The 24,996-nt window shown below is 38.2% G+C and overlaps 1 protein-coding gene across 1 annotated transcript in view; it reads right to left on the bottom strand.

Moving 5' to 3' along the window:
- Positions 1 to 23,537, bottom strand: part of LOC139716985 (nose resistant to fluoxetine protein 6-like) — a 29,231-nt gene extending 5,694 nt beyond the window's left edge. The window contains exons 1-12 of the mRNA XM_071628503.1: positions 23,489 to 23,537; positions 21,366 to 21,605; positions 17,412 to 17,551; positions 15,238 to 15,319; positions 14,800 to 14,887; positions 13,980 to 14,167; positions 12,328 to 12,507; positions 10,380 to 10,476; positions 4,814 to 4,906; positions 2,624 to 2,795; positions 1,692 to 1,771; positions 50 to 160 (exon numbers count right to left, since the gene is read on the bottom strand). Of these exons, the coding sequence (XP_071484604.1) occupies positions 50 to 160; positions 1,692 to 1,771; positions 2,624 to 2,795; positions 4,814 to 4,906; positions 10,380 to 10,476; positions 12,328 to 12,507; positions 13,980 to 14,167; positions 14,800 to 14,887; positions 15,238 to 15,319; positions 17,412 to 17,551; positions 21,366 to 21,605; positions 23,489 to 23,537 (1,520 nt within the window). The remainder of the gene's footprint in view (positions 1 to 49; positions 161 to 1,691; positions 1,772 to 2,623; positions 2,796 to 4,813; positions 4,907 to 10,379; positions 10,477 to 12,327; positions 12,508 to 13,979; positions 14,168 to 14,799; positions 14,888 to 15,237; positions 15,320 to 17,411; positions 17,552 to 21,365; positions 21,606 to 23,488) is intronic.
- Between the last annotated feature and the right edge of the window lie 1,459 nt (positions 23,538 to 24,996).

Genomic DNA, 24,996 nt, shown 5'->3' with positions numbered 1-24,996 from the left:
TTTGGAAGTATCTTCCTAAAAATTAACGTAGAACCGGTGTATACTCAACTGATTTAAGATCTGAATAGGTGGATAATCTCTGATAGCACATATTGCGGTTGACGTGGCCAGCGTCGCAGCTAGACAGATCGACAGCACTCCGCCTCCAATCTTGGGCATTCTGGGAGGAAAATCCACAAATGTTTGTATTTTTTAATAACTATAATCAAATCTGAAAAAAAAGAATCACTCAACTCACAAAAATGATTTATCACACATAAAAATCCATATCAATATCATACAAACATACACACGCATATATATGTATACATATAAATGTATATCAATTCGTGTGCTAAACATTGGCCTACTGTATTGATTATAAGATCACACTGTTGTTTTGAGGAATTTGTTACAGTATCCTGTAATTAGTGGGGGAAAAAAGAAAATAAAACCCGTAAAGCCAGGTTTACAGCAAGTGCGAATTTTGACACAAGTAAGTGTTGCCGGTGGTATATTGTAAGCAGTTGTGTGGATCACAGTTCATAACACACCCAGCACCAATTGAAATGTCACATTTCTGCGTTTGCACGTAGCAGATGCAGTAAGCGAACCACACTTTTTTGGACGACTCTCAAGATCGCCAATAATCGTAACGTAACAATTATATCATATAATATCAAGCTAATTTCTATTATTACTCTAGCAATATTAAAGTGCTACCTATTTTCATGTAAAAACTGTCTGTCAAATGAAATCCCCACCAAGTTACTAAAACGGGTAATGAAGTCTCCATAATTATGGGTATCGTTATCACTATACTGAAGTCTCACGAGACTGCATGGTGACCGATATCGTTTTTGCGGCATTCATTTTCACTGTATATTAGTACCAGGACGGCCGTACTGTATTTAGGCGGTACGTTTGAGATGCACTGAGGTGTGGCTACGTGTATCAGCCGCTTTTGAAAAGAGTATTATTATTCATGTTCCGGTTGGAGGGCTGCAGGTCCCTCGCAACCAGTTTGTGAGTGGACGAACAGAGCGTATTATGCAACCGCTTATAGCGCACACACGTGTATACTTCAGTAAGAGGTTGTGCGAAAGAACACCATAAAGTGTGAAACTGGGTAGGTTATGACAATTCAGGTTCTTGTATGAGGGCGTGGTATAAAAGAAAAGAATGATAAGTTGCGTGATTTGTAGATCGGCATTATGCTAGTAAAACGAGTACTGGCCTATTTGCACCAGGAAAGAAGAGTCGAGGAAATAACTCATTGTCTGCCATGTCTGGGTATTTCTGGGCACGTTTAACTTGCATAAGTTGTAGGTATATCTGGCACAACTCAGACGTAGGTTTAACATGAATACTTTGAATTGCATTAATCATGATGCATTTCTCTTAAAAGGAAATGGGACGCATTGTGGGCTTGCGTAGAATTCGAGTAGGTGTGATCTTTACCGTATACAACGTATTTTTTCCCACCTATTAAATATTACGGATAGACAATTACACTTTATTCAATAGTTGGAGTTAATGTCCTTTCATATTTTGCAAACAAAACTGAACCTGAAAAACACACTCACGCACACGCATGTACATCCTTAAATGAATAAAACAGTCATGATGCAGAAAAAAGATGCGTACGCCCTATATTTAAAAAACAAAAAGGACAACGAAAAAAATATTGCATTATTATAAAAGAAACTCACCTGAACAGAAGGATAAGGATCGGGATGCCGATAAGAAAGAACTGCATATCTGCTGCGAGGTACCAGGTCCACGAAACACACTGAGCGAATACACAGAGTAATATCATAAACACTTAGTATCTATAGCCGGCCTAAATCATTCTTAAACTAGGGCCCTGTTGCATAAAAAGATGAAATCAAGCATAAATAAAAACATAAATAAATTGTAAGTAAGGCATCAGCCAATCAGAGTTGAGTATTCAGAGGCGTACGTTTGATTTCTGACATAATTATGCTGGATTCAAACTTTTATGTAGCAGGGCAAAGGTGTATCAAGACAGCTATTTCAGGATGTAATCACCAAATGTATAAAAGGTTGGAACGTGGTCAGGATGCATCTCTGGTGTGAAACATGAGTAGCAAAGAATGCAGTCGGACAAAAATCAGGTCTATACTCCATTTGTAAACGTGCACGTTTACACTTGTCTTGTTTCATTGTATCTCACAAAATTCCACAGGTAGAAAGAATAAACCATCACTACATTCAGTACAACCGAAAGTCCCTTAACCCTCCAAAGCAGTGTAAAGAATAAAAACTATTTCATAGTTTGCTAATGATTTCAAGAACATTTTTTTTTAACAGCAATGCTCTATACTTCACTTTGAAGACACCATAAACATGAACAAACGAATAGAATAGAATTTCAAAATTTATGTCCTTTGACGACGGAAAAGGGGAGCTGATGTGCATGTTAGCTCTTTTGGTTTACGTTAATGTAACTTGAAGATATCGCAATAGATGATTTTAGCAAGCACAGGCGTACGAAGAAAGTAGCCCAATCTGTGAATTGATAAAGAGTTTATGAGTGGAGTCCCAGCTAATCTAGGGGAGCAAAAAGGGGGGGGGGGGGTGCCAAGAATCTATTCGAAGACGCAGAGTTTGAGGAGCTTACGCCATTTGATATATTGGAAGGCACGAAGTTATTAATGAAAAGAAGATTAGTCCACCACCACTGGCGACAGGACTCCGTATCTTTCACTCTGGAGGGCCAGCTAGGTCCTTCCCCCATGTACGGGTACAGGAATGTATAGAGAAGTATGGTCGCAACGACGCAAGGTGTTATCCTGGGCAATAGATCAAAGTTAAACAAAACAAAACCAAGACATTTACCACTCTGCCAGAGATACAAAAACAAACAAAAAAAAATCCAAAACAAACAAACAAACAAAACAAACAAAAACAAAACAAACACAAACAAGGCTATGATGACCACAAAATTATTATCAATCTCTGAAATATTTTTTTTCAAAGATTTTTGAAAAGTATTTTTCAAAATCCTTTTTTTCAAAAATGTTTTTTGGAGTAGTACTTAAAGGGGATGGCTATAGTAACTGATGAATGGGAATCAATGGGAATGCTGGGGGATTATTGTTCCAATTCTTGTGGGATGCATTTAAGAGTATATTATATATCTACTGTTGTGTGAAAATTATTTGCTTCAGAATGGTCTCATATTCAAGTATTGTGCAGTTGTGCAGTAGCATGCCCGTCACTGACAGGCATGCTACCCTGGAACCTTTAAAATGCACATTACTTAAATATAAGACCATTCTGAAGCAAATGAGTTTCACACAAAAATAAACATATAATGTACTCTTAAATGAATTCCACAAGAATTGGAACAATTATCCCCAGCATCCCCGCCACACTTATTCGGAATCAGCACGAATCAAGCAGAACCAGCCGGAATTAAAGATTTTCCACATTCGTGCCACATTCGGGAGAAAATTTCAAATTCTAACAGTTTGGTAGGGAATGCTGTTCGTATACAAATGTACATGTACTTAGAATGGACTTTGAATCCATTTCGAATCATTTTTGCACATTCCGAATGAATTAGCTCTCGAACGCCTCTCGAATGTACTTAGAACGCTGTAGGAATATTCAGAATATTGTTGGAATGGGGTCAGAATCTTTAGAAAGCACTTCGAATGCCGCACGAGCGCGGTTCGATTGCTGCCCGAGGTCTAATAGTCGGAAAGCGTCTCGCATGCAGTATAAACTCATTTCGAATGCGGTCAGAACGTTCCAGGAATGGCTACCAAATATACTTTGAATGTTCACGAATTCAAACAGAATGCATCCCAAAAATTTGGAATACACTTAGAATGTACTTAAAATGCAACACGAATGTCCCGTGTGTGTCAAAAAAGCCGCCAGAACGATCTCCGATAACGTATAAAATGGTGATTTTCACCAGTCTCAACCCAATCATCCTTGGACCATATTGCTTTGCTACAGATTGCTGTCCTCCAGCAAGACCTACTTGAAAGAGAGTGTCTAGACTAGTTACCCCCTGGGCAATTGCCCCAGACCCTTCCCGTGACCCTAAATCTACTCCTAATCCTGAACCTAATCCCAACCCTAACCCAAACTCTAACCCTAAAGCTAACCCTAATCGTTATCTTTACTCCAACCTTTTCATTAACCAGTATTTAACTGGGGGTAATTGTATGAGCATTAATTTTGAGCATTTTAGATATTTGGGCAGAATTTGAGGTGCAACACCGTTCCGATTCGCCCTCAAATGAGATCAAATTGTTTCAAATGCTGTTAGAATGCCGTCAGAATATTTAGAATGCCGTAGGAATATCTAGAATGCGATCAGAGTCCAGTTAGAATACCCTTCGAATAAAAATCTTCATTTCTCCACTTCGGATGCTCCTCGAATGTTTTAAGCATGCCTAAAATATTCGGGCTGGCCACAAGAATGGTCCGAATGTTTGGGACGCACAGAATGTCGTCAGAATTTTTAGAATGCACTTCGAATATGAAGGAAGGTAGGAAGAATTTTCATTCCAACGGCATTCCGGTTCATTCTGCCGAGGAGGTTGGTGTGACGGGGGTATAAGATGGCTAGCTCCAAGATGATTCTCTCTTTTTTCTAATTCTTGCATTATAGCGCCAAAATGATTCAGTTGTCGACGAGCACTCAAAACAATCATTATTTTATTATAGTTTAAATGACATTTCATTTCATTTCAAGTTTACTTCAATAAATAAAGGTGTAATATCGAAACAGCTGTCCAAGGGGGGGGGGGGGGGGATAAAAAAAAAACCACACACAGCCATTGGATCATACCTCAAGTAGCGGTGTACTATCGCTGCAAGCCAGTTAACTCGACCAGCACGTCTATTCAGATACTTGAGACCGGTGTAGGACATCAGGAGACCACTGCAGATGATAACAAAGACAAGCATACGTACATGTCCACAAAATGATGATAGTCTAACACCCGTGCAATATTAATCTGCATAATACATTTGCATCATTTCACGACTATTCGTTAGCCCGATCGGCCAATAGTTACAGCAGAAAGCCATTTCTATCATGATTTTTTTCTCGAAACATCTCTTCTTGATAATGTGAATACATAGGGAAAATCCGGTACACACGCGTATAAGGAACCTGACTCGAATAGATTTCTTACTTCACACGTATAAATCTTTGTTAAAAGCATTCCAGTCTCCATCCAATCTCTATTAAATTAGGTAGCTAGGACAAAAATGAATCTGCATTGAGTCTAGCAACGTATACTCATCTTTTTGGATATCTAAGAGGAGTTAGATAGAAGAGAAGTGTAGAAAAGAATACTAGTATCGAAGAGGAAGAAAGCCACGGTTTGGATATCATGAAGTGATAACAATCCAAAATGACACAAAATCGCAAGGAAAAGATCAAAGTGATAAAACAACATTCGTATTAGCTTAATGGCCTTTACAATGCCGTGGACCTTGATATATGAATAAAATATGTTTCTATCACAATAATTTCAAAGTATTCGAATGTATGCTAGCGCATGTTTTACAGCTATTGGTATTGATCAGAAACAACAAGTTAAATTGAATGTTCGGAACCATGACAGTTGCTCCCCCGAAATATGTTGCTCCAAGACATAACCATGACAACCTTTACCAACAGACAATACTCTATCACAACCCTAACCCTGTAAGTCCGAAGAAAAGTAAGACGGGAGAAAAGTAAGACCGGAGCAAATGTCGTGACATCTGATCGTTCAAGGAGTCATGTTCTTTATATTAGGGAGCTTAGATTTTCGTGACGGGGACGTTCAGAGGGAAAAAAACCCTATTCTGAGCATGCGCAGAATCGCGGAGCGCCAGAGTTTTCACTACTTTTACGTCCGCTCAATTCACGACGTCATAGAGGGCTATTTTGCGCACCGATCATAATTATAGTAAGAGCAGTTATGCCCTCAAAATCATGAGAATTGTGCAAAATTTGACTAAAGCATGAAACTTTCACCAATGTTAGTACATACCATAAGACTCATTTTAAGATCGGGAGGTAAGTCTGATATGACCTCTGATGACCTCCAGAGGTCAATGAACTTTAAATATCAGTATATTGATGTTTGGAGGCACATGTGAATGATAGGCCTAGATCTTGGTTACGCTGCACTAAATATGCATTTGATTTTGTACTACAAATCTTCCGATTCTACAGGGCATTGACAGGTCTCTACCTTTGACCTCTGATGACCATTAGAGGTCAATAACCTCAAAATACCATAACACAGATCTGTGATATTATTAGTTAATGATAAACATGGTTAAGATGTGCAAAACAAGTATATCTGTTTTACAATTATGAAATTGTCTTCATATTCCAAAGAGCAAAGACAGATTTTTACCTCTGACCTCTGGTGACCTTTGGAGGTTAAATGACCTTAACATATAATAATATTGATCAGTGGTGTCATTAGTGAATGATAAACATGGTTACGATGTACAAAACAAGCATATCTGCTTTACAATAAAATTGTCTTCATGTTCCAAAGAGCACGGACAGTGCTCTACCTTTGACCTCTGGTGATCTTTAGAGGATGTACAAAACAAACGTATCTGTTTTACAATTGTAGCCCACATGGCTACTAGCACATAAAATAAAGAATAGAATAGAATAGAATAGAATAGAATAGAGGGTAAAAGAAAACAGAACACTGCATTCGTTTTCCTAATCACCCTGTGACGTCAATATGCTCAGTATTTTTCCCCTTCTTGAAGTTAATGAAAACGTTTATATTTCTTCCAGCTATTTCCTTTTTTTTTTGTCAAAACCCCCTCTCCAAAGAGGGGGTTTTGAAAACAAACAAAAAATATTCTATTGGTATTCTATGGTCATAGGAATTTATAAGTTAGCTATTGACTACTTTCCCCGCTAGTGATCAGTTCCAATGGCTCTCCATCCCCAAAGTCCCGCGCCAAATTACGGGGAATGACAAGATGGCGAGTTTTTACCCTTTGATCCCCAAACATAAATGATCTTCTGAGCTGGAAGGTCGCCCTCCTGCGAGAATTTATCCCTGCAATTTTATACTTGCAATTTTTTGCTTGGTCCCGCATATATATATATATATATATATATATATATGTATATGTATATATATATATATATATATATATATATATGTATATATATGTATATATATATATATATATATATATATAAACATATATATATATATATATAAACATATATATATATATATATATATATATATATATATATATATAATGACAATTGTCATTGTCGACCCTGAGGAAAACGAATGTATTCGTCGAAAATTTGGTCTGAATAAATAGCACTGTTGGACTGAAATGCATTACCACCCTACTTTGTCATCTTTTCAGTACTGGTACCAACACGCGGAATACAAGTATCATATATAAGAGAGAAATCGTTTAAGATGAATGAATTTAATTTACGTTTGAAGACATTTCAAGACATGTAGTCTGATTTGTTTAGGGGCAAATCATTCTACTGTTTGCAGACTTGTAAACATACTTGTATCTTTAACGAAAACTGCTCGATCGAGTACGTGGACGGTAATAAGTAGGCCCCTTTAATCAAATTATGTATGAACCAAATGGTTTCTGTTGAACATGTATTGTGTTGAAAAGTTCTTGGCAAAATTCCAGGGAACTTTTGTACATGAAAATTCCGATGTTAAATGCATGTGATGAAAAATGTAAACAGTATGTGCGAATGCTTCTATGTTTCTCGCTAAACTTATTTGTTAGTGAGGAAAAGAAAAGAAAAGAGAAGTCTCGTTCTATTGATCAAGTCTACACCACAACGCCTACGGATATCTAAGCTTGAGGTGGGTTGGAATGTCTTGTTTAGAGCACCAACCGAAGTACAGATTAATTGGCACGCTATCTTTTGAAGAGAACAATAGTTTGTTTCACATTGTTAGTGGGAAAAGAAAAGAGAAGTCTCTCTTCGTGAGAGATGTTCAGATCCCGCTCTATACCACAACGCCTACGGATGACTTTGCCATATACCTGTTCTTAAGCATCAACCCAAAATATGGTACTCCTCTCCCCACCTTCCATGTTTAAGCGTATAAATTTTGTCCAGTGCAAATTAGATAATGTTGCACATAATTTCATGCAAGCTAGGCTGCATTACTAACCCAAACATTATTGACGTCACTGCCATCACTGAAGACACGTAAGCTTCATTTCTGAAGTAATCGACCGCTCACATTCCTGAGACCTTTTACTATGAACCAATGCTCTGTGGAATATACGTACATGCTTTGATTATAATGTCAAGGCGTGATTTGTACATGATTAAACTTTTAGAATTAAACAAATCAAGCCAAACATAAATATTTGCAATCCTAAACAAATTTTGATGTTCTAAAAGTTTGACCTCACATTGTCCTTAGATGTCAAAGTTGGATATACACAGGGTAATGACCAATGTTCTGTGGATAAGCAGACACTTCTATTGTAGCATAAATGCTAATAGCATAATGCATGATTGCACACCAGGTATACGGTTAACCATTGAATATACGTCAATATCAATATCCTGATATTTTGAGGTCATTGACCTGTCACAGTCCTCGGAGGTCAAAGGCAGAGACATGTAAATAATTTCCCTAGATCTGACGGATAGGAAAACGATTCAGTTGTAACACAAATGAATTTTAAGACATCGTTATCATGTTTATTATCAACCAATTGCACCAAATATCAAAACCTGATAATTTGAGGTCATTGACCTCTGAAGATCATCAGAGGTCAAAGGTAGAAACCTGTCAAGGATCGGTGGAACATTGCGGCAATTCCACTGTAAAAACAAACAAACATGGTTTTAGTATACATCATTGCCGTGTTTATCATTAATCAATGAGAAAATATCAATATTCTGATATTTTGAGGTCATTGACCTCTGGAGGTCATCAGAGGTCAGAGGTAGAAACCTGTCAGGGTTCTATGGAACATGAAGACAATTCCACTATAACCAAAAATGAGTTTCTAGTACATCATTACCATATTTAACATTCATCAATGATGCAAAATATTTATTTTTATCAAATTTTGAGGTCATTGACCTTTGGAGGTCATCAGAGGTCAATTCAGACTTACCTCCCGATCTTAAAATTAATCCTATAACATATACTAACACTGGTGAAATGCTTTAGTCAAAATTTGCACAATTTTCGGCCTATCTGCTCTACTAATATCGCGGACGCCTATTTATCTTTTATAGGTTGCGTCTCAGCGTCTCTGCTACTTTTCAACACGACTCAGGGAAGAGGAGAACGTCCAGCTCAGCGTCGCCTCAAATGTCCGCGCCACAAATCTAAAACTCCCTATGAACAATTGATGTATGTCACACAAACACACACAAAATAAATCATTTTTAATGTTAAATATTAAAAGAAGGAAGTATCAAATCAGACGCAGTCTCTTTCTTGTGCTAAAAGTCGTCAAATAAAACGAAGGGTATTGGCAATACGGGACATTATGGTAAGATGCAATCCTAATAGGTAACCCAGGATAATAAAAGGGACCTTTAGATTTCCGCGAAGCGCACTTTTAGAGGAAAAAAAAAACTCCCCTGCTCTGTGCATGCGCAAAAGCGCTTATCAAAATCGACCTTATTATAGCTTGCGTAGTCTAGTTTTCACTGCGCGTTCTGGGCTGTTTTTACGTCCGCTCAATTCATGATGCAGAGAGCTAATAATTGAAGCAAGGATCATTTAGGGGCGCCATTTTATTTTTACAGATTACGTCCCAGTGTAATCTAAAACTAAAAGGGAGTTTCACTACACGACGGGAAGACCGAGAATACGCGGAAGCAATCACCTGTGACAGTCCCTGTACTCGGATTCCCGTCCCCATAGCTATGCAGTTTCGCTTCCCTGTACAGGAAGGAGGCGTGGGGACAAGATCGCTAATTGGCTGGGCTCATCCCCTGCCCAGCATCGGGACCGAACGCGATTTTGGCCGAGTACCGTACTTGTGTTCCCCAGGACGGGATGTTTCTCGGATTTGATCATGCGCAGAAGTAAATTTTGTACACAGCACGCTCAACTCCCGGCCGCGTCGTGCTTGCGAAAACTCCCTATTTTTGAGCACGACGCAGGGAGAAAGGAGAACGTCAAACGCAATCGTCCTCTCAAACGTCTGATTCATAAATCTAAAGCTCCCTATTACGGGCAAAAGGAGCAGAATTGAAATAGAGACAGCTGACGAGAGAAAGAGAGAGAGAGAGAGAGAGAGAGAGAGAGAGAGAGCTCAGGGAGGCAGTGAAATGCTCATCATGTTTATTTTTTTTTAATAAAACTTATTTTGTGAAAGCAGAAAACTGTCGTTCATAATTATCTTACCCGATGAAAAAGAAGGAATCGAGAGCGACGTAACCATTTAATACCACTTGAAAGGTGAACCTTTTGGCTTGAACGGTGATAAACCAAACCGAATTACCTGGAAGGGAACAAAAAAAAAATGATATCAGCTTTAGAGGACTTGAGAAGAAATTGTCAGCTCAAAGATGGATTTCCTTTCCTCTCGGAACTATTATACTCATGTTTGTTGGTTTTAGTCGTTTTGGTGGTTCATTTTTAATTTTGTTTATTTACTTATTTAGTAAATTGGTTAATCGTAATCTAGTTATTTGTTTATTCAGTAATGTTTATTAAATATATATCCTTAGTATAATACATGGATATCATATAAATATATAGTATATATTCTATATATATATATATATATATATATACATATATATTTATATATATATATATATATATATATATATATAACACTATTTTATTCACTCATTTGTTTATTAATTTATTCATTAACTTATTCATTTATCTATCTATCTATTCATTTAGTTATCTTGCTTGGTGTGACTGTCTCTGGGCTTCTACCTGAAACTCATAGGTTTTACTGCCATCTTAGTCTTCCAAGGTGACACATTATTCATGGACAACTTTATAAAGTGCAACTCCGTTTGATAGATTTGATTAACCCGTTGAGGGTGGGTTTAATTTGCTATAAAACGCATTTCCCGTTAAGACCTGCCAGATTATACTTGGACTAGTCTTCTCAGCAGTTTGAGAAAGTCAAACAAAGAGTAGAAAATTCTAGAAGTAAACCCCCCCCCCAAAAAAAAAACAAAACAAAACAAACAAACAAACAAACAAACAAACCAGTGCTTACCTTCAATGTTTCCCACTTTATAACAAGGTAGTGGTAAAGGTGGTAATCACAAATACAATTTGGGGTGATGATATCATGACTAACGTCTTGTCCAGTCTACTCAAAACCTGAACATTCACTTCACTTCCTTTTCCAGATAAGAAATTATAGAAAGAACAAGTTTCATCTCTTGAACCAATGCTATTGATGTCTTGTACTAAACTAGCTACAATTACTTTTTTTCCTTGTAATTATGAAATTGTATGAGATTTTTGAACAAAGCAGTCCGGGAATCGTGCGAAATTTGACAAAAGGCTCATTACATTATACTGTCAAAAAAAGGGGGAATTAGGAGCCTTGTCATCCATATTTTAATCTATGGAATTCAAAGCAAACTTGAATGGGAAGAAATTGGAAACTGGAATAATACATCTATAAAGTTATAGTCTCTTTCGGACATAAAATACATCATGAGATCAGCGCCCTCTTAGCTGAAATCGAGGTGTTTTTCAATGTTTGCACTTTCAGCTTTGCATTACATCTCACACAGGCCTTCCGCAGATTATTAGCTTTTGTCCTTGGATTTCGAGCTTATCTGTGTTTGTTTATTTGGCGTGTGTTAAAACAGAGTAAGGACAAAAATGCGTCCTTCCAAATCCACATTCAGGTTGGATATAGTTTTTCAAGGTTCGAAGGAAACTGTTATCACTTTTTGTGTGCACACACATAATAAAGGCTGTTCGATTGGGGTGAAACCGCTTTACGTGTTAATCTCTGTAATCCGATAGTCGTAACCTTGGTCAGAGAGGTGTACAACATGACAAATACAATGCGAGGATAGAAAGCTCAGATTAGTTCAGAATCCTGACTGAAGGCAAGGCTGCACACTAACCCATTTTTCTACTGGTTCGGCCCGTCCGTCGGATCAGTATAAATGCCCACTTTTTTTTTTTCATTTTTCTTTTTACTAGCCCATTCCTGAAAAAAAAAATTATCCCTGGTCCGAAAATGATTTTTACTTGTCAGGGACAGTCGGACAAGTGCCAGTGTGCAGCGTTGCTGAAGAACCAATGCCTATACACCTGTAGTTCTTCAAAGGGACAAAAGTTGGCCAAGCTGTATGTCTCTCACCTATTGCGTCACTCTTCTGCTGAAAGCTAAACGAGTGGCCCAGGATGATCCAGAACATGCTGATGACCCGTATCCCGTGGATACATCGAATGTCGTCTTTTGACCCGGAAGTGTTCATAAGAGAAGACATCGACTTCTTAAGTGAGAAGCAAAGGAAGATCCGCTTCCAAGTCGGTAGAACTGGAATGACAATAGTAATCATTTGTAAACTCTAAATAGCACATGGCTGACTCAAAGGGAGTATCTTTTTTTTTTCAAATAATTATGTTCACAAATACTTTGCCATTCTTCCTCGTTCTCAGTTTCACAATGAATCATGTGTCTAAATGCATGCTGGGCATAATGTGAGATATCTCATAGTATCATAATTCCAAGACGGTAGTAAATTCTCATGCAATGGACGAAATTCCAATTACGTCATAAATCCATGGCTCAATTTGCCGATGGGCAAAAACTACGTAGAGCCTATACGGGCAAGCACGAACTAAGCGTCACAAATCCCATCGCTTGCGATTCATCAAGCCAGTCAGAAAAGCATGCAGGCGGGTATTCGGGTATATACATACTGTATAAGTGATACGAGTAGCGCTAGCTAGCAATTGGCTAGCACGAACTGAAGTCCTGAAAAGGCGAAGCAGTGTGTGCTAAACATTGACTTGTTAACCATTTTCTGAAAGTTTCAAATACAGTGTATACATATTTACACATAGATGGTAAAGAGATGAGTCTGCGTTAACGATAAAAAAGTCAGATTTTATAGAATACCAAGTTACAACGATTAATTCTCCCAGACGCGAGCAGCTTGACTATCGGCCACGAAAATAAAAACAAACACGGGGTATGACATGATTGTCAGCAATAACACATAATCCCGAGCTGATTAAAGATTACATACAATGTCATTGCATGATTTCAAAACTTATATCTATAGTTGTTGCACGAGAGATCAACATGACAAAACAGGTGCTTTGTTTAATATCATAACATAATTATTGCTGGATAATTGTGGAAAAAAAACTGAACCAACCACAAGTAAATAGCACTGTATGGGAGGTTACAATTGTTGCATCGCATCTGAATCATTGCAAAGATTTTCACGTATTCAGACTGAGGCTGGTGATCATACAATGCAATTTGTTTTGCAATTGTAACAACACAATCTGTCCGAGATACACAGGTATTGCTGTACCATTTCCCTATGCAGGCGTTTGACACGTTTAACAATGGGAATGATAAGGGATACATTGTACATAGATCTTCAACCTGGATATGAGAATGGAATTTGAAGTAAAATTCAAATTTGGGGATATTCCAAGGAACAATGTTTCATCATAATACCTGCAGGAAAAAAGGTCTCAAATGTCAAAGCTTTACCACAACATAACAATCAATAGCACACCTATCATGCTTATAACATTTCACAAACTGACTGCTCAACTCGACAGACAATAGCGCTATCTTTTCCTCTTTTTTCTTTTTTTTTTCTTTTTTTTTTTGATAATGGGGGGGGGGACATGAAAGTTCATACATTTGGCGAAATAATGCTGGGTTTATCTATCAAGGCGAGTAAATAATATTGGAAACCCGGCAATGAATGTGAGTGTTACGAACCAGGGCCTGAACTATTGGACAGTCCTTCAGAGATACATTACCTAATTCAAGTTTGCTTCCATCAGTTGGGACATTACAAGACTTGCTGTGTTCGTGGATGTCGTCCTTGGTCTCAGCCACCCTGCTCTGGAGGATGGGAACCTCTTCCTCTTGGATAGCTCGCCTGCTCAGGTGGAAATCGATGGCAGTAGCGCACAGAGTCAACAGGCATATGAGCGAGATGACAATCCTGACAAGGTGGACAGCAAGAAAGACACTTTTATTCGATCCAGATGGCTACTAAAACCAGTTGGTGCCAGGGTAAGAATAATGTTTTTTCTTTATCCAGGGTAGCCTCTTGGCTCCTTAGGGCTGCTTCTACTCCTCTGTAATGCTCTATTCCGTAAATCCGTAAGAGCGAGCATTTTCTTTTTCCGTTATTGCTGGAGTTGTTATTTTATTGAGCAGCAAAATCACCGGCACGTAAAATATCACACATACGTCATACATATACGTTTGTATGTAAGTAAATATGACTGTGTGTATATATTGTTTGTTTGTTCATTGTCTTATACCTTCTGTGATGCTCTGTTGTAACGTGATATATTATGTAGCCTGTTCCAAAGCGCCATGAGTATCTTTTTGTAGTAGAATGAGCGCTTTGTAAGATTTCGTTCTATTATCATTACTATCATTATTATCATCATTATTATTATTATTATTATTATTATTATTATTATTATTATTATTGTTATTATTATTATTATCATTATTATCATCATTATCCTTATGATTATGATTATGATTATTATTATCATTATTATTATGGTTATTATCATTATCATGATATACACCGGGGTGGGATAATCTAATAACCCTTACAGAGTAACGATAAACCCAGCGTCTGTTGTGGGGTCTCCAGTATATTCACAAGTGACTTGAGCTCGTATGTCAGGGAAGACTTCCCTACCTGCAAGAAAAAAAGTAAAGAAAGAGATAAAAAGCAAACAAACAAGAATTGAATCTCCTTTATCCCCTAAACCTGGCCATAAATGTAGAGAACCCGATTATAATACACAGTTGAGGGAATTAACGCTGGAAAAATAATAATCAACTAAGAGGAAACAAATCGTCTTAAGATTGAGGAAATCTCTGAACAAGTCGATTGATCTAGTGACGGATTAGATTTTTATCGCAAGTACGAGAGACTGACTTCTTAAATAAATCAAGCGCGCAAGTACATTACCGAGATCAAAATATGGGACTACGTTCTTGGTTACATTATAAACATACATAAAGCAAACAAGCTTACAGACTTACCAACATGTAGTAGTATGTCTTTGATGTCTATCTCTGAACATTCCTCCGGCACGCATACTCCCCATTTTACAGAAAGGGATAGCTACAGTAAGTTAAAGAATGGGAAAAGAGAAAGCGAATTACTACTAAATGTGCTCCTTTGTGAATGCTACCCTATATTTCAAATGACTTTACATTGATAATATCCCCAAGTGGATATAACATTCTCCCTTTCAGTATAACGACCGTTCAGTGTAAGCTCCGTACAACAATGCAAAAGTCATGTTAGGAAATGATCGGTCATTTTCTTTTTCTCCTCCGATTGGATTTCATTCAAATTCAAGGTACTGTTAAAGGGAAATTCCACAACAGTAGGGAGTCTGAAAAAATGTAATAATTTATAATAATCAAGAAATAAGAATTTCATGAATTAGAAGAGTATGATAATATTTGACAAGCACGACAGTTTATACAATGTGATAAAAACGGATAAAAATTGAGGAAGTTATGAAACTTAAAATGATAACAGTAATTGTAACAGTATTGAATGGTAAAAGCGAAAACAGACATGAAAATGAGTGAGTTGATGATGTCATCACCTCCCAATGTTCCAAAGATCATAACCATTATACAAAAAAAACAACAACACAGAACTTACGAAATTCAATTCATTTGTTCTCTTAGTGTAAAACATCATGCTAAAACGAAAATTCGATTCATTTGTTTTCTTAGTGTAAAACATCATGCTATTCCTGGCTGAATGTATTTAGAATGATAATCGATAAGATATTAGAATTTGAGACTGGAGAATACTGTGTTTGATCAAAACAAAATGGAAATTTTAAGATATCGTCCATACTCTCTAAACAAGAGATCCGGGGGTCACGCGCTCACCTGAGTATCATTAGTTCACCTTCCATGCATTCTTGCAGCCTCTTACCTGAGAACATTGGAAACTTATGGTGGGGGTAGCTTTAAGAGTGGGGGCATGGTGTCCGTTTACATAATATTCCATCACACTGGTGAAAATACCTGCCGAATACACTGTACTTTATAGAATGTTGGATTATGAAGCTTGGGGGAAAAAGACTTAAAGCCCTATCACTTTTGATAAGAACTAGAGAAAAATATTATTGAATATTCATTAATTTAGGAGGTTTGGACCCCCTGAGCCCCCAAGGAAAGCACGGTGCCCAATCAAACACTTTGAGATCTTATCCCCGTGGGAATGCTACTTGCCAAGTTTGGTGAAAATCCATGATGTTATATTCAGCAAGAAGACGAACATTTAGGCCCGCATTTGGACCCCCCCCCCCCCCATCTCATCCCGCTTCCTTGGGTCCCACGGGGGTGGGGTGGGGGAGGGCACCAACAGTATACTGACTCATTGTATCAACTTAGCTCAATAATTTATGGTTCCAGAGAAAATCTGTAAAGATCCCTTACAGGAGGGGGGGGGGGGTGAGACCCCTGGGGGCCCCCAGGTGGGGCATGGTGCCCATTTGATGGAATTGTGATTCTATCTCACTAGGGATGCTACCTGCCAAGTTTAGTAAAAATTTGTGATAGGGTTTTCAAGAAAAAGATGCTACTGAAATCCTTGCAGCTGATTGGCTAAAAATTTGTCATAGAAATGTGACAGTTGTCACAGATGACAAGTTTTAAGACCCGGGCCCCTGAAGTTTATTGGTCAGTTTGTTCGTATGACATTGCTATTGCAACTTATTACGAAAAATCGACCGAAATTGTTACACTGGTTGCATTTATTTCTATTTTTTTTTTTTTTTTTTTGGTCTTATTTCTTTTCCTGCTGCAACTTAAAGAGTGCTACTATAAAGACCGATCGGACCTGGGCCTCTGTTTCATAAAGCTGTTCGTAAAGTCACGAAAAACTTACGAGCGACGGGTGATCAGTTGTGATATGCTTTACTTATCAGAATTTCAGTAATTCAGCACAAGAAATGATCACCAGTCGCTCGGAAGTCGTTCGTAACAGCTTTAAGAAGCACCCTACTGGCAGCAAAATCCGCCGTTTAGACGGTGTCCCATGCGCGCACGCATTACGCGCATGATGTTGCGACTGGCTCGCCCAGCCGCAATATATCATGCATTCAGCATACGCGCGCGCTCATCGGACACCGCAGTCAAATGGAGTATTTTCTATACGTTCCATGAAATTAAAATGAAACCCTTACCCGGCTGCTCCCACCCTCTTGTTTGATATCGGCGAGGCAGTAGTGTAGACTGCTAGCATCTTTACACTGCCTGAAGTCACCCAGCCAGGAGAGAGAGCCCAGAAGTACACCTGCGCTGGGTTTACCCGTTGCATCGAGAACTAGAACAAAAACAAACGATATGCACACCAAACAAATAATTACAAAGGTGCTTGACATGCTAAAATAGCGTTGCTGAAATTTCTTATATTGTGTTACCGCAACCAAAATGGTTGTGGATGCAAACATACCATTATATACCTATCATAACATCTCTTTTTTTTTTCTCTCTCTCTGATTTCTTCAGTTTCTCTGATAAAATGTATGCCAACTTAGCTTTACAAAGGCATTCCACAAATAGTAATTCGTATCGAACCTTCTCTACATTGACCAGACAGAAAAGAACTGATTTTATTCTGAATGGCGTAGATCGCCAGAGACGTATAGTTACAGATACGTATAATTTTAGCATTACGTCTCTTTTGGGAGATTTTTTTAATTTTTTTTAAAGCAAACTACACCGGGTAATGCGAGTGATAGCAAAGCAGGACGATGACAAGGTTATTTGAAAAGTTTTATCGCAGAAAGCGGTAACTTCATTCTAATTGAGTTGCGATATTTACAATTAAAGGAGAAAAATACAAAAATGGGACATATTATGTTACTTGAGGTATCACTAAGGGTTTTACTAATCTCAATCTGATGATGATCGACTTATCATAAGAATGTTTAAAAATGACGCTTAGCCCATTTTGCCATGAAACTCTTCGTTCTGAGTCGCATGCAGGACTAAGTACTCTATGTTGGATGGTTTGTCGTTTTTAACGTAGGCCACAAGTATAATAGAAGAAAGCGGTCTAAAACGGACTCAGCCGGCAAGACGAACCCATCCCATATCATCCTTACTCGCCTGCACTGTATCCAAATAGTACCACTGACTGTGATCGTGCATCACAAAACCAACAAAAGCGCACGCCTTGATTTTACTTGAGGACATCAAAATCTTGAGGTTTTTCTTATTTTTAGAATGAGCCGTTCTTTTTCTACATTACCGCTATTAAAGTTTGGGATCATAAAGTGAATGGGAAAGTGTGTTTTCACCAGTTTTTCTACAACTGTGCACTTGCAAATCTCAGAATTTGGGTGAAAGGATAACGTTTAAAACCTTTAAAAAGGTTTTAAAGATGTATTTTGCTTTAAAGCGAATAAGACAGTTCACTGATGAAAAGATAGCGTTAATACTTTACAAAACCTTAATCCAGCCTCACTTCACTTACTGCAGCACTATTTGGATGAATGGTCGACAAACTCGGTTAAAACAGCTGCAGACTTTACAAAATAGATGTTTAAGATCTGTACTTGGAGTGAATAGTAGATTTCACACTGAAGCTCTCTTTGAAACCCTCAAGATTGATCAGCTGAAAGAATACTGGGTCAAACAGGCTTTGGTTAATCTGTTTAACTTACTTCATAATCTCGGCCCACCTGTTTTATCTTCATTGATCGAATTCAATAGTGATGTTGGCTATGCCCTTCGTCATGCTAACTCACAAATTGCTCTTCCAAGACCTCACACAAATTTTCTTCAACTTAGCCCATTATATCATGCATCAAAGCTTTTTAATACATTGCCCAACAATCTCAGACTTACAACAGATTTGAAATTTTTTGGTAAAGAGATCTGTAAAATTGAAAATATCGGCTCTCTTCTTTCATCATGTAGATATTGAATATTAACCTATGTCCTCTTATGTCACTACATGGTTACTACGGTTTCTTTTTCTTGGTTTTTTTTTTCCTTGTATTTTTCTTCCTTTCAATACTGTAAATGTGTTCAATCTTGTTTATGTTTTGTTTAATTGTATTTCATTGTTTTTATCTATTGTTTTAATGTATATCACGGCCTCGCTGAAAAACAGCTATTAGCTGAATGCGGGCACACTCTGTATGTGTTTTTAACCGTGAATAAATAAAATAAACAAACAAACAAAAACGCTACTGCTTTGAAAGTGGGCATTAATCGTGGAAAAAATGTATTAATTAATAGAGCATGCTCTATTTCAGCTTAATCTGATGTTGTTCCGGTGGCTTACAGCCTGGATTTTGTCCCATTCATCACACAGCTGCACGATTTGGTACAGATGAAGTGCTCGAATAGACTTTATACTTCAGAGCCTCTTTTCTCAGCTCACACTTTTCCAGAGCGTGTGATTTCTTTCCAATATTTAGATAGGTTTTAGGAGAGTCCATTTGAATTTAGTCATACATCATTTTAAAGCTTAGAATCTGCCCCTAACTGAAAATCCATCTTTGGCGACTTTTTGTTGGTTTTGTGATGCAAGGTCACAACTAGTCTTTCAATGAAAGGGCAACAGCTATATTTTTATCCCTTCTGGCGACTAAATAAAACGCCATTTTCTACAGTGGCAATTACAAAATGAAGGATATTTCGTGTTAGAATACGCTTACTACATACTATCGGTATAGACCATGGGTAGACCATGGACCTACTACACTCAATAATGGACTGTGAACGAATGTCTTCTTATTTTTCCATCCTATCATCACCGTCGCCAGCTGATCAGATGTTTGGACAATGACGAATGTGTAAGAGTGTTTTTTTTCACTGACAAAAGAACTGTTTTCCAAATCCCTGTTTTATTTGGCTGAGGTGCGTTTTCAGACTAGCCTGCCCTTGTATGAACAGCAAAGATGGGGAGCAGCAAACCTCAAAATATGACAAAGTTTGTATCTCAATATATAAATGCACAATCATGCCGTCTACCGTTACTGTCCATGTTTACTCTGAAATGAAACGATGTGCGAAAATTGGGGCAAAATAGATCATAAATAACAATCAACCTATCAAAATATTTGCTTCATAGTGTTAGGGAGATACACGCATGTCGCATATCAAAATATCTGAGTGATGATTTCCCAGTATACATTACAACTACACCCCCACTCCTCCTCCCCCTCACCACTCACAATCTGGTGGTCATCTGTACCGCATGCGCGTTCCCGATTTTTCGGGAAAGGGGCATAGTATCGGGGCTCAACTCGTGGGAAAAATCTACCAAATTCCTTAGAATAGGGGGTCTTTCATTATTTCCACCGAAATATTCATAATCAGGGGGTAGTTTACAAATATTTCCCAATATCGTTCAGACATGTCTATCTGTAGAAATCCAAGCCTGGACCCTGAGTGAAGGAAAAGTGCTGCAGGAAGTACATCTTCTCGGGTACACTCAGCATGAGAACGTCTCTAAATAATGTATTCCTGTCCATGCAGGTTCTGAAATTGTAGACACTATTTACCTCAGCACTCTTCCTTCATCTATAGGGAGTAATTTTCCCTTCCAAAAGCATGAGATAGGGGCAATTCTGCTGGCCTCCCTTCCAAAACCCTAAAATAGGGAGGTAATTTTTGATGGCTCCCCTTCTAAAAGCCTGTGATATGGGGTCAAAATCTTAACCCATTTTCCTCGGTCGGTAAAGGGGGTACTTCTAGAAACCAGCTTGAAGATTGTGGTTATACATCAGCCAAAGTGCACGCAACGATCACACCACTGTCTGTTTCCCACCTCCCTGCTTAAACTGAGAATGATCACGGTTCATGACGTAAGGAGAGAGAAAGAAAGAAAGAAAGCAAGAAAGAAGAAACAAAGAAGACAAAGAAAGAAAGACTTACAGACAGAGGAGAGATAATATTGACATTCAAAAAGGATCTATTGTATGTTTGGTCTGCAAATAATGTACTCTCATTCGTTGTGAACATTTAGGAAGCTGTAGTGTTAACGAATGAGTATTGTTTGCCGTAGGGGGAACACTCACCCTGAGCTTTCAAGGGAACAAGGAGATATGACTAATAGAAAATGAATGCATTGTAACCACACAGATACAATAATTTGCTTGCTACGGAATCTGCGTTCTTACTCGTATTTCTCTTCGCTCCCCCCTCGGCGAAGGCGCGTTCGAGCTCTTGTGTGCACGGGGTTGAATAATTGCTCAGCGCCGCTCTAAGTATGTCGCCCCCTTGCACCCCTTTCACCCCTTTCACCCCGCTGCTTTCGAGGAAGAAATCCCACTGACGGGAAACCAGCAAGAACGAATTGTCACTGATGATCTGAGAAGACGTCCCCACCAACACAGTGCACAGGAGGAACACGATGGCTCCTACAATAGTGAATAAAGCGACAGGAGGCAAATGAGACCGTGCAACATAAAAACAACAAGTCGCACACCTCGATTCAAAATAGGACTAAAAATAGGTTTAGTATACCAGCCTATATAGTCAATCTCTAATTTTGTATATTTTCTGAAACAGAAATACCTAATCTTCTATATGATTCAAAGTTCAGGGTGTAAACAAATTCATTAATTCATTCAATCATCTTTATTGGTCTATGCCAGATATAGAAATTTTATTTCCATTGACGTTACGCTATACCAAAATAATAATGACAATACAAACACATCTTGCATCACAATTACATAATTATCTCAATGAAAGGTACAGCGGACGCAAACAACACCCTACACAAATCTATTACACAGTTATACAATATCAAACAAAATCAAAATCAGAAATGGAAATTGCAAAACGTGTTTTTATAGCACTTTTATGTAGACTAATGTGATTACGTACGGTTCAGATGTCCCTTTTCATTTCTTACGAACCCTTTACGCACTCTTCAGTTTCATCTTTAATAACCTTTTAAAGGATGACGCTGTACTACTTTGGAAGTTCGCTTTATAGTCATGAACAGAATGTGCTGATGGAGTGTGCAAAATTTTTAGCTAAATCTGATAATCTCATCCCGTCATTATGATTGCTATGCTAGTTTGAAATCTTTTCCCATTCATTACACAGCACACAGCTTGGTGAAATTAAGCACTCGGATAGACCTTAAACTTGAAAACCTCTTTGTCATTTTATACTTTTTTGGAGTGTGAAAGCTCTGTTTCCAATTAAATTTTCCATTATAGGTTTGGAAGGTTCACTTGTACTGAGTTATACATTATTTGAAAGCTGAGAGGGTATTATGCCCGCTCATCAGGATTTGCCCTGAACTAAAAATGCCATGTCTGACGTTTTTTGTTTGTTTGTTTGTTTGTTTGTTTGTTTGTTTTTTTTTTGGGGGGGGTGCACGATCACAGGTAGCCAAAGTCACTGACACAAATGAAGACAAAATGGAGAAAAGGAGTAGGAATAACGACACGTGCAGACAAAAAAACAAACAAACAAACAACCACAGTAGAATTGAAATATACATAGACGAGAAAACAAAACTATGTATATAATAGGTAAGAGTACAGTATCATAATAACTCTAATCCCATCATATACAATGCCAGCAACAACTGATCAGTTTTATCTTGTGTTAAAGATAATACTTATATGATAATATCGGATCTGATAAGATCGGATCTGATAAGATCGGATATCATTCCATAACTTCACATATGTAACACTCGCAGGATAAGAACACACATCAACAAGTTTATTTAACGTGCAGTCCACCCTATTGTCTCCATTGATTTTTTTTTTTTCTGGTCTGGAGATGAACCATGCTACATAGTTACTCAACTTACTGAGGATTTTATGACTTGCCCATCCCATAGGCCCTATTATGCATGTGAAGGGTAAGGAGCTGAAACCAGGAAGGTTTCAACCTCCGTGGTGAAACGGAAAGCAAGTTCTCTGTGTGGTGTCTGCTCTGTGGAGCGAACCCAGACGTTACAGGGCAATCCACGTCTCCCCGCCGTGCTGATGTGAGGGTCTAGGGGCCGGTGATCGATAGTATTAAATCAGGTGCAAATTCAGGCTACATTCACAAAGGTATGTTACACACAGTTTATAGTATTCAGTTTCTATAATCTCTTTGCTGTACTTTCAGATCACGCTTTAAAAGGACCCAAGCTCTCTAAAAAAGACATCGTTTCAACTGACAAAATGCCTAATACACCGCATGCGACTCACACAGCACCAGGCCTCTACCCTAACAATCCCCCACGAGCATAATATCCCGCACTTCGAAATGAATCAGTGTAACCTACCTCCAGCGGAGCGTCGGTACCCCAGTCCTCTACACGGCGGCATCACCATGGCTCACTGCTGTCTGCCAGTACGTGCGGGCGGGATGTCCACGTACAACATTGCTTTTCACGTCTGAGCGTCTAGCTCTTCCATTCTCATGGTGGTAGTTAGTCTGGCTTCCAGACCCTCTGCCCATACTATTTCGCTATTCATGATATTGACGCCCTCAACGTCAAAAACTAGTATAGTTTAAGTTGATTTTGTCGCGCAGTTTGCCTTCGGCAGAGGCGGCGACTTCGTCGCGGGGCGGCGACTTCGTTGGCAGTTGGCAAAGGGTCTGGAAACCAGACTAGGTGGTAGTATAGAATAGTTACGGAAGAGTGCCTTCGTGTGCGAGTCTAGCCGTGAGATTCGACGAGTGAATAACTCGAGGTCAATAGGGACAGGAGTCTTTTCGTGGTTTAGGGTCGAGTAAAATCAAACAATAGCAACAACAGCAACAACGGCATTACGTGTAAACTGCGTGTGTATTATCACTGATGTATATCTCATGCAGACGATACACGTTTTGGGAAGTACAACGAACATGTACCTTGAGCTATGGCTTGTCCAATCACATATCTCCTTGGTTATCCACTGGGAAGGTGAGAGAACTACTCTCACCTCCCTGGTTTGTCTGATCACTGCAGAATCGTCCAATTACGAGTGACAACACCTTCCTTCAAGAACGACATATCTGCAAAGCCATTATCATGTGTTTTCCTGTTGCATTATCATGATGTTTTTGAACGATATTATACAAGTGTATTCTATAAAGGGTCTCGATAGGGAAACATCCCCTGTTAGGTACCTCGGCGTTCCTTTCATAGTTGTAAAAAGGTGAACACTGACATCAATAATCCATTACTGGTGTCGAAATACGTGCGTTACATATAATCCGAAATCCATTCGGGTTGTCTATTTGAAAGCTTGAGTGATGTTTGGATTACACTCGTGTAGTAGTGTTCTTAGATGTAGATATGATAATCACAAGTTTTCAAATTTATTGGTAGGTCTATAAAACTAGTATTCTATTCATGAGATTTTGTTGTTGGTTGTTTTTTTTTTCATTTTTGATTGTCGTCTTTGGTGTTTATGACTTGCACCATAAACTTACAGTAAAAATCTTTTTTCTTGTTGTTGTCAGACATTTGGAAACGTGTGACTTCATCTTTTCCCATGTGATCATCTTTCATTGTGTATTTTTGTATTGTATCGAAAACCCATGTGAGTGGTCACATTTTTACTTCGTATCTCGTTATACAGACAATGACGCACACCTACATTCGTGAGTGCAATCTGTAAAAGTTGATTATTAGAGTGAAAACGATTATTCCTTATGATTATTTTAAACACTTGAGTTTTACAATGCTACTACAATCAAGCGTTTGCGTGCATTTCACAGACGTCAGTCAGATCAACAAATTAGTTCAGTAAAACAGAATTACATGATTATACATATAAATATATATACATATACATATAGTAT

Source organism: Diadema antillarum, unplaced genomic scaffold (genome assembly GCF_040938485.1).
Source record: "Diadema antillarum isolate AM-2024a unplaced genomic scaffold, OU_Dant_1.0 scf00000071, whole genome shotgun sequence".
NCBI lineage: Eukaryota > Metazoa > Echinodermata > Echinoidea > Diadematoida > Diadematidae > Diadema > Diadema antillarum.
The sequence above is the reverse complement of the archived record's forward strand: the minus strand, read 5'-3'. Positions and strand labels throughout refer to the sequence as shown.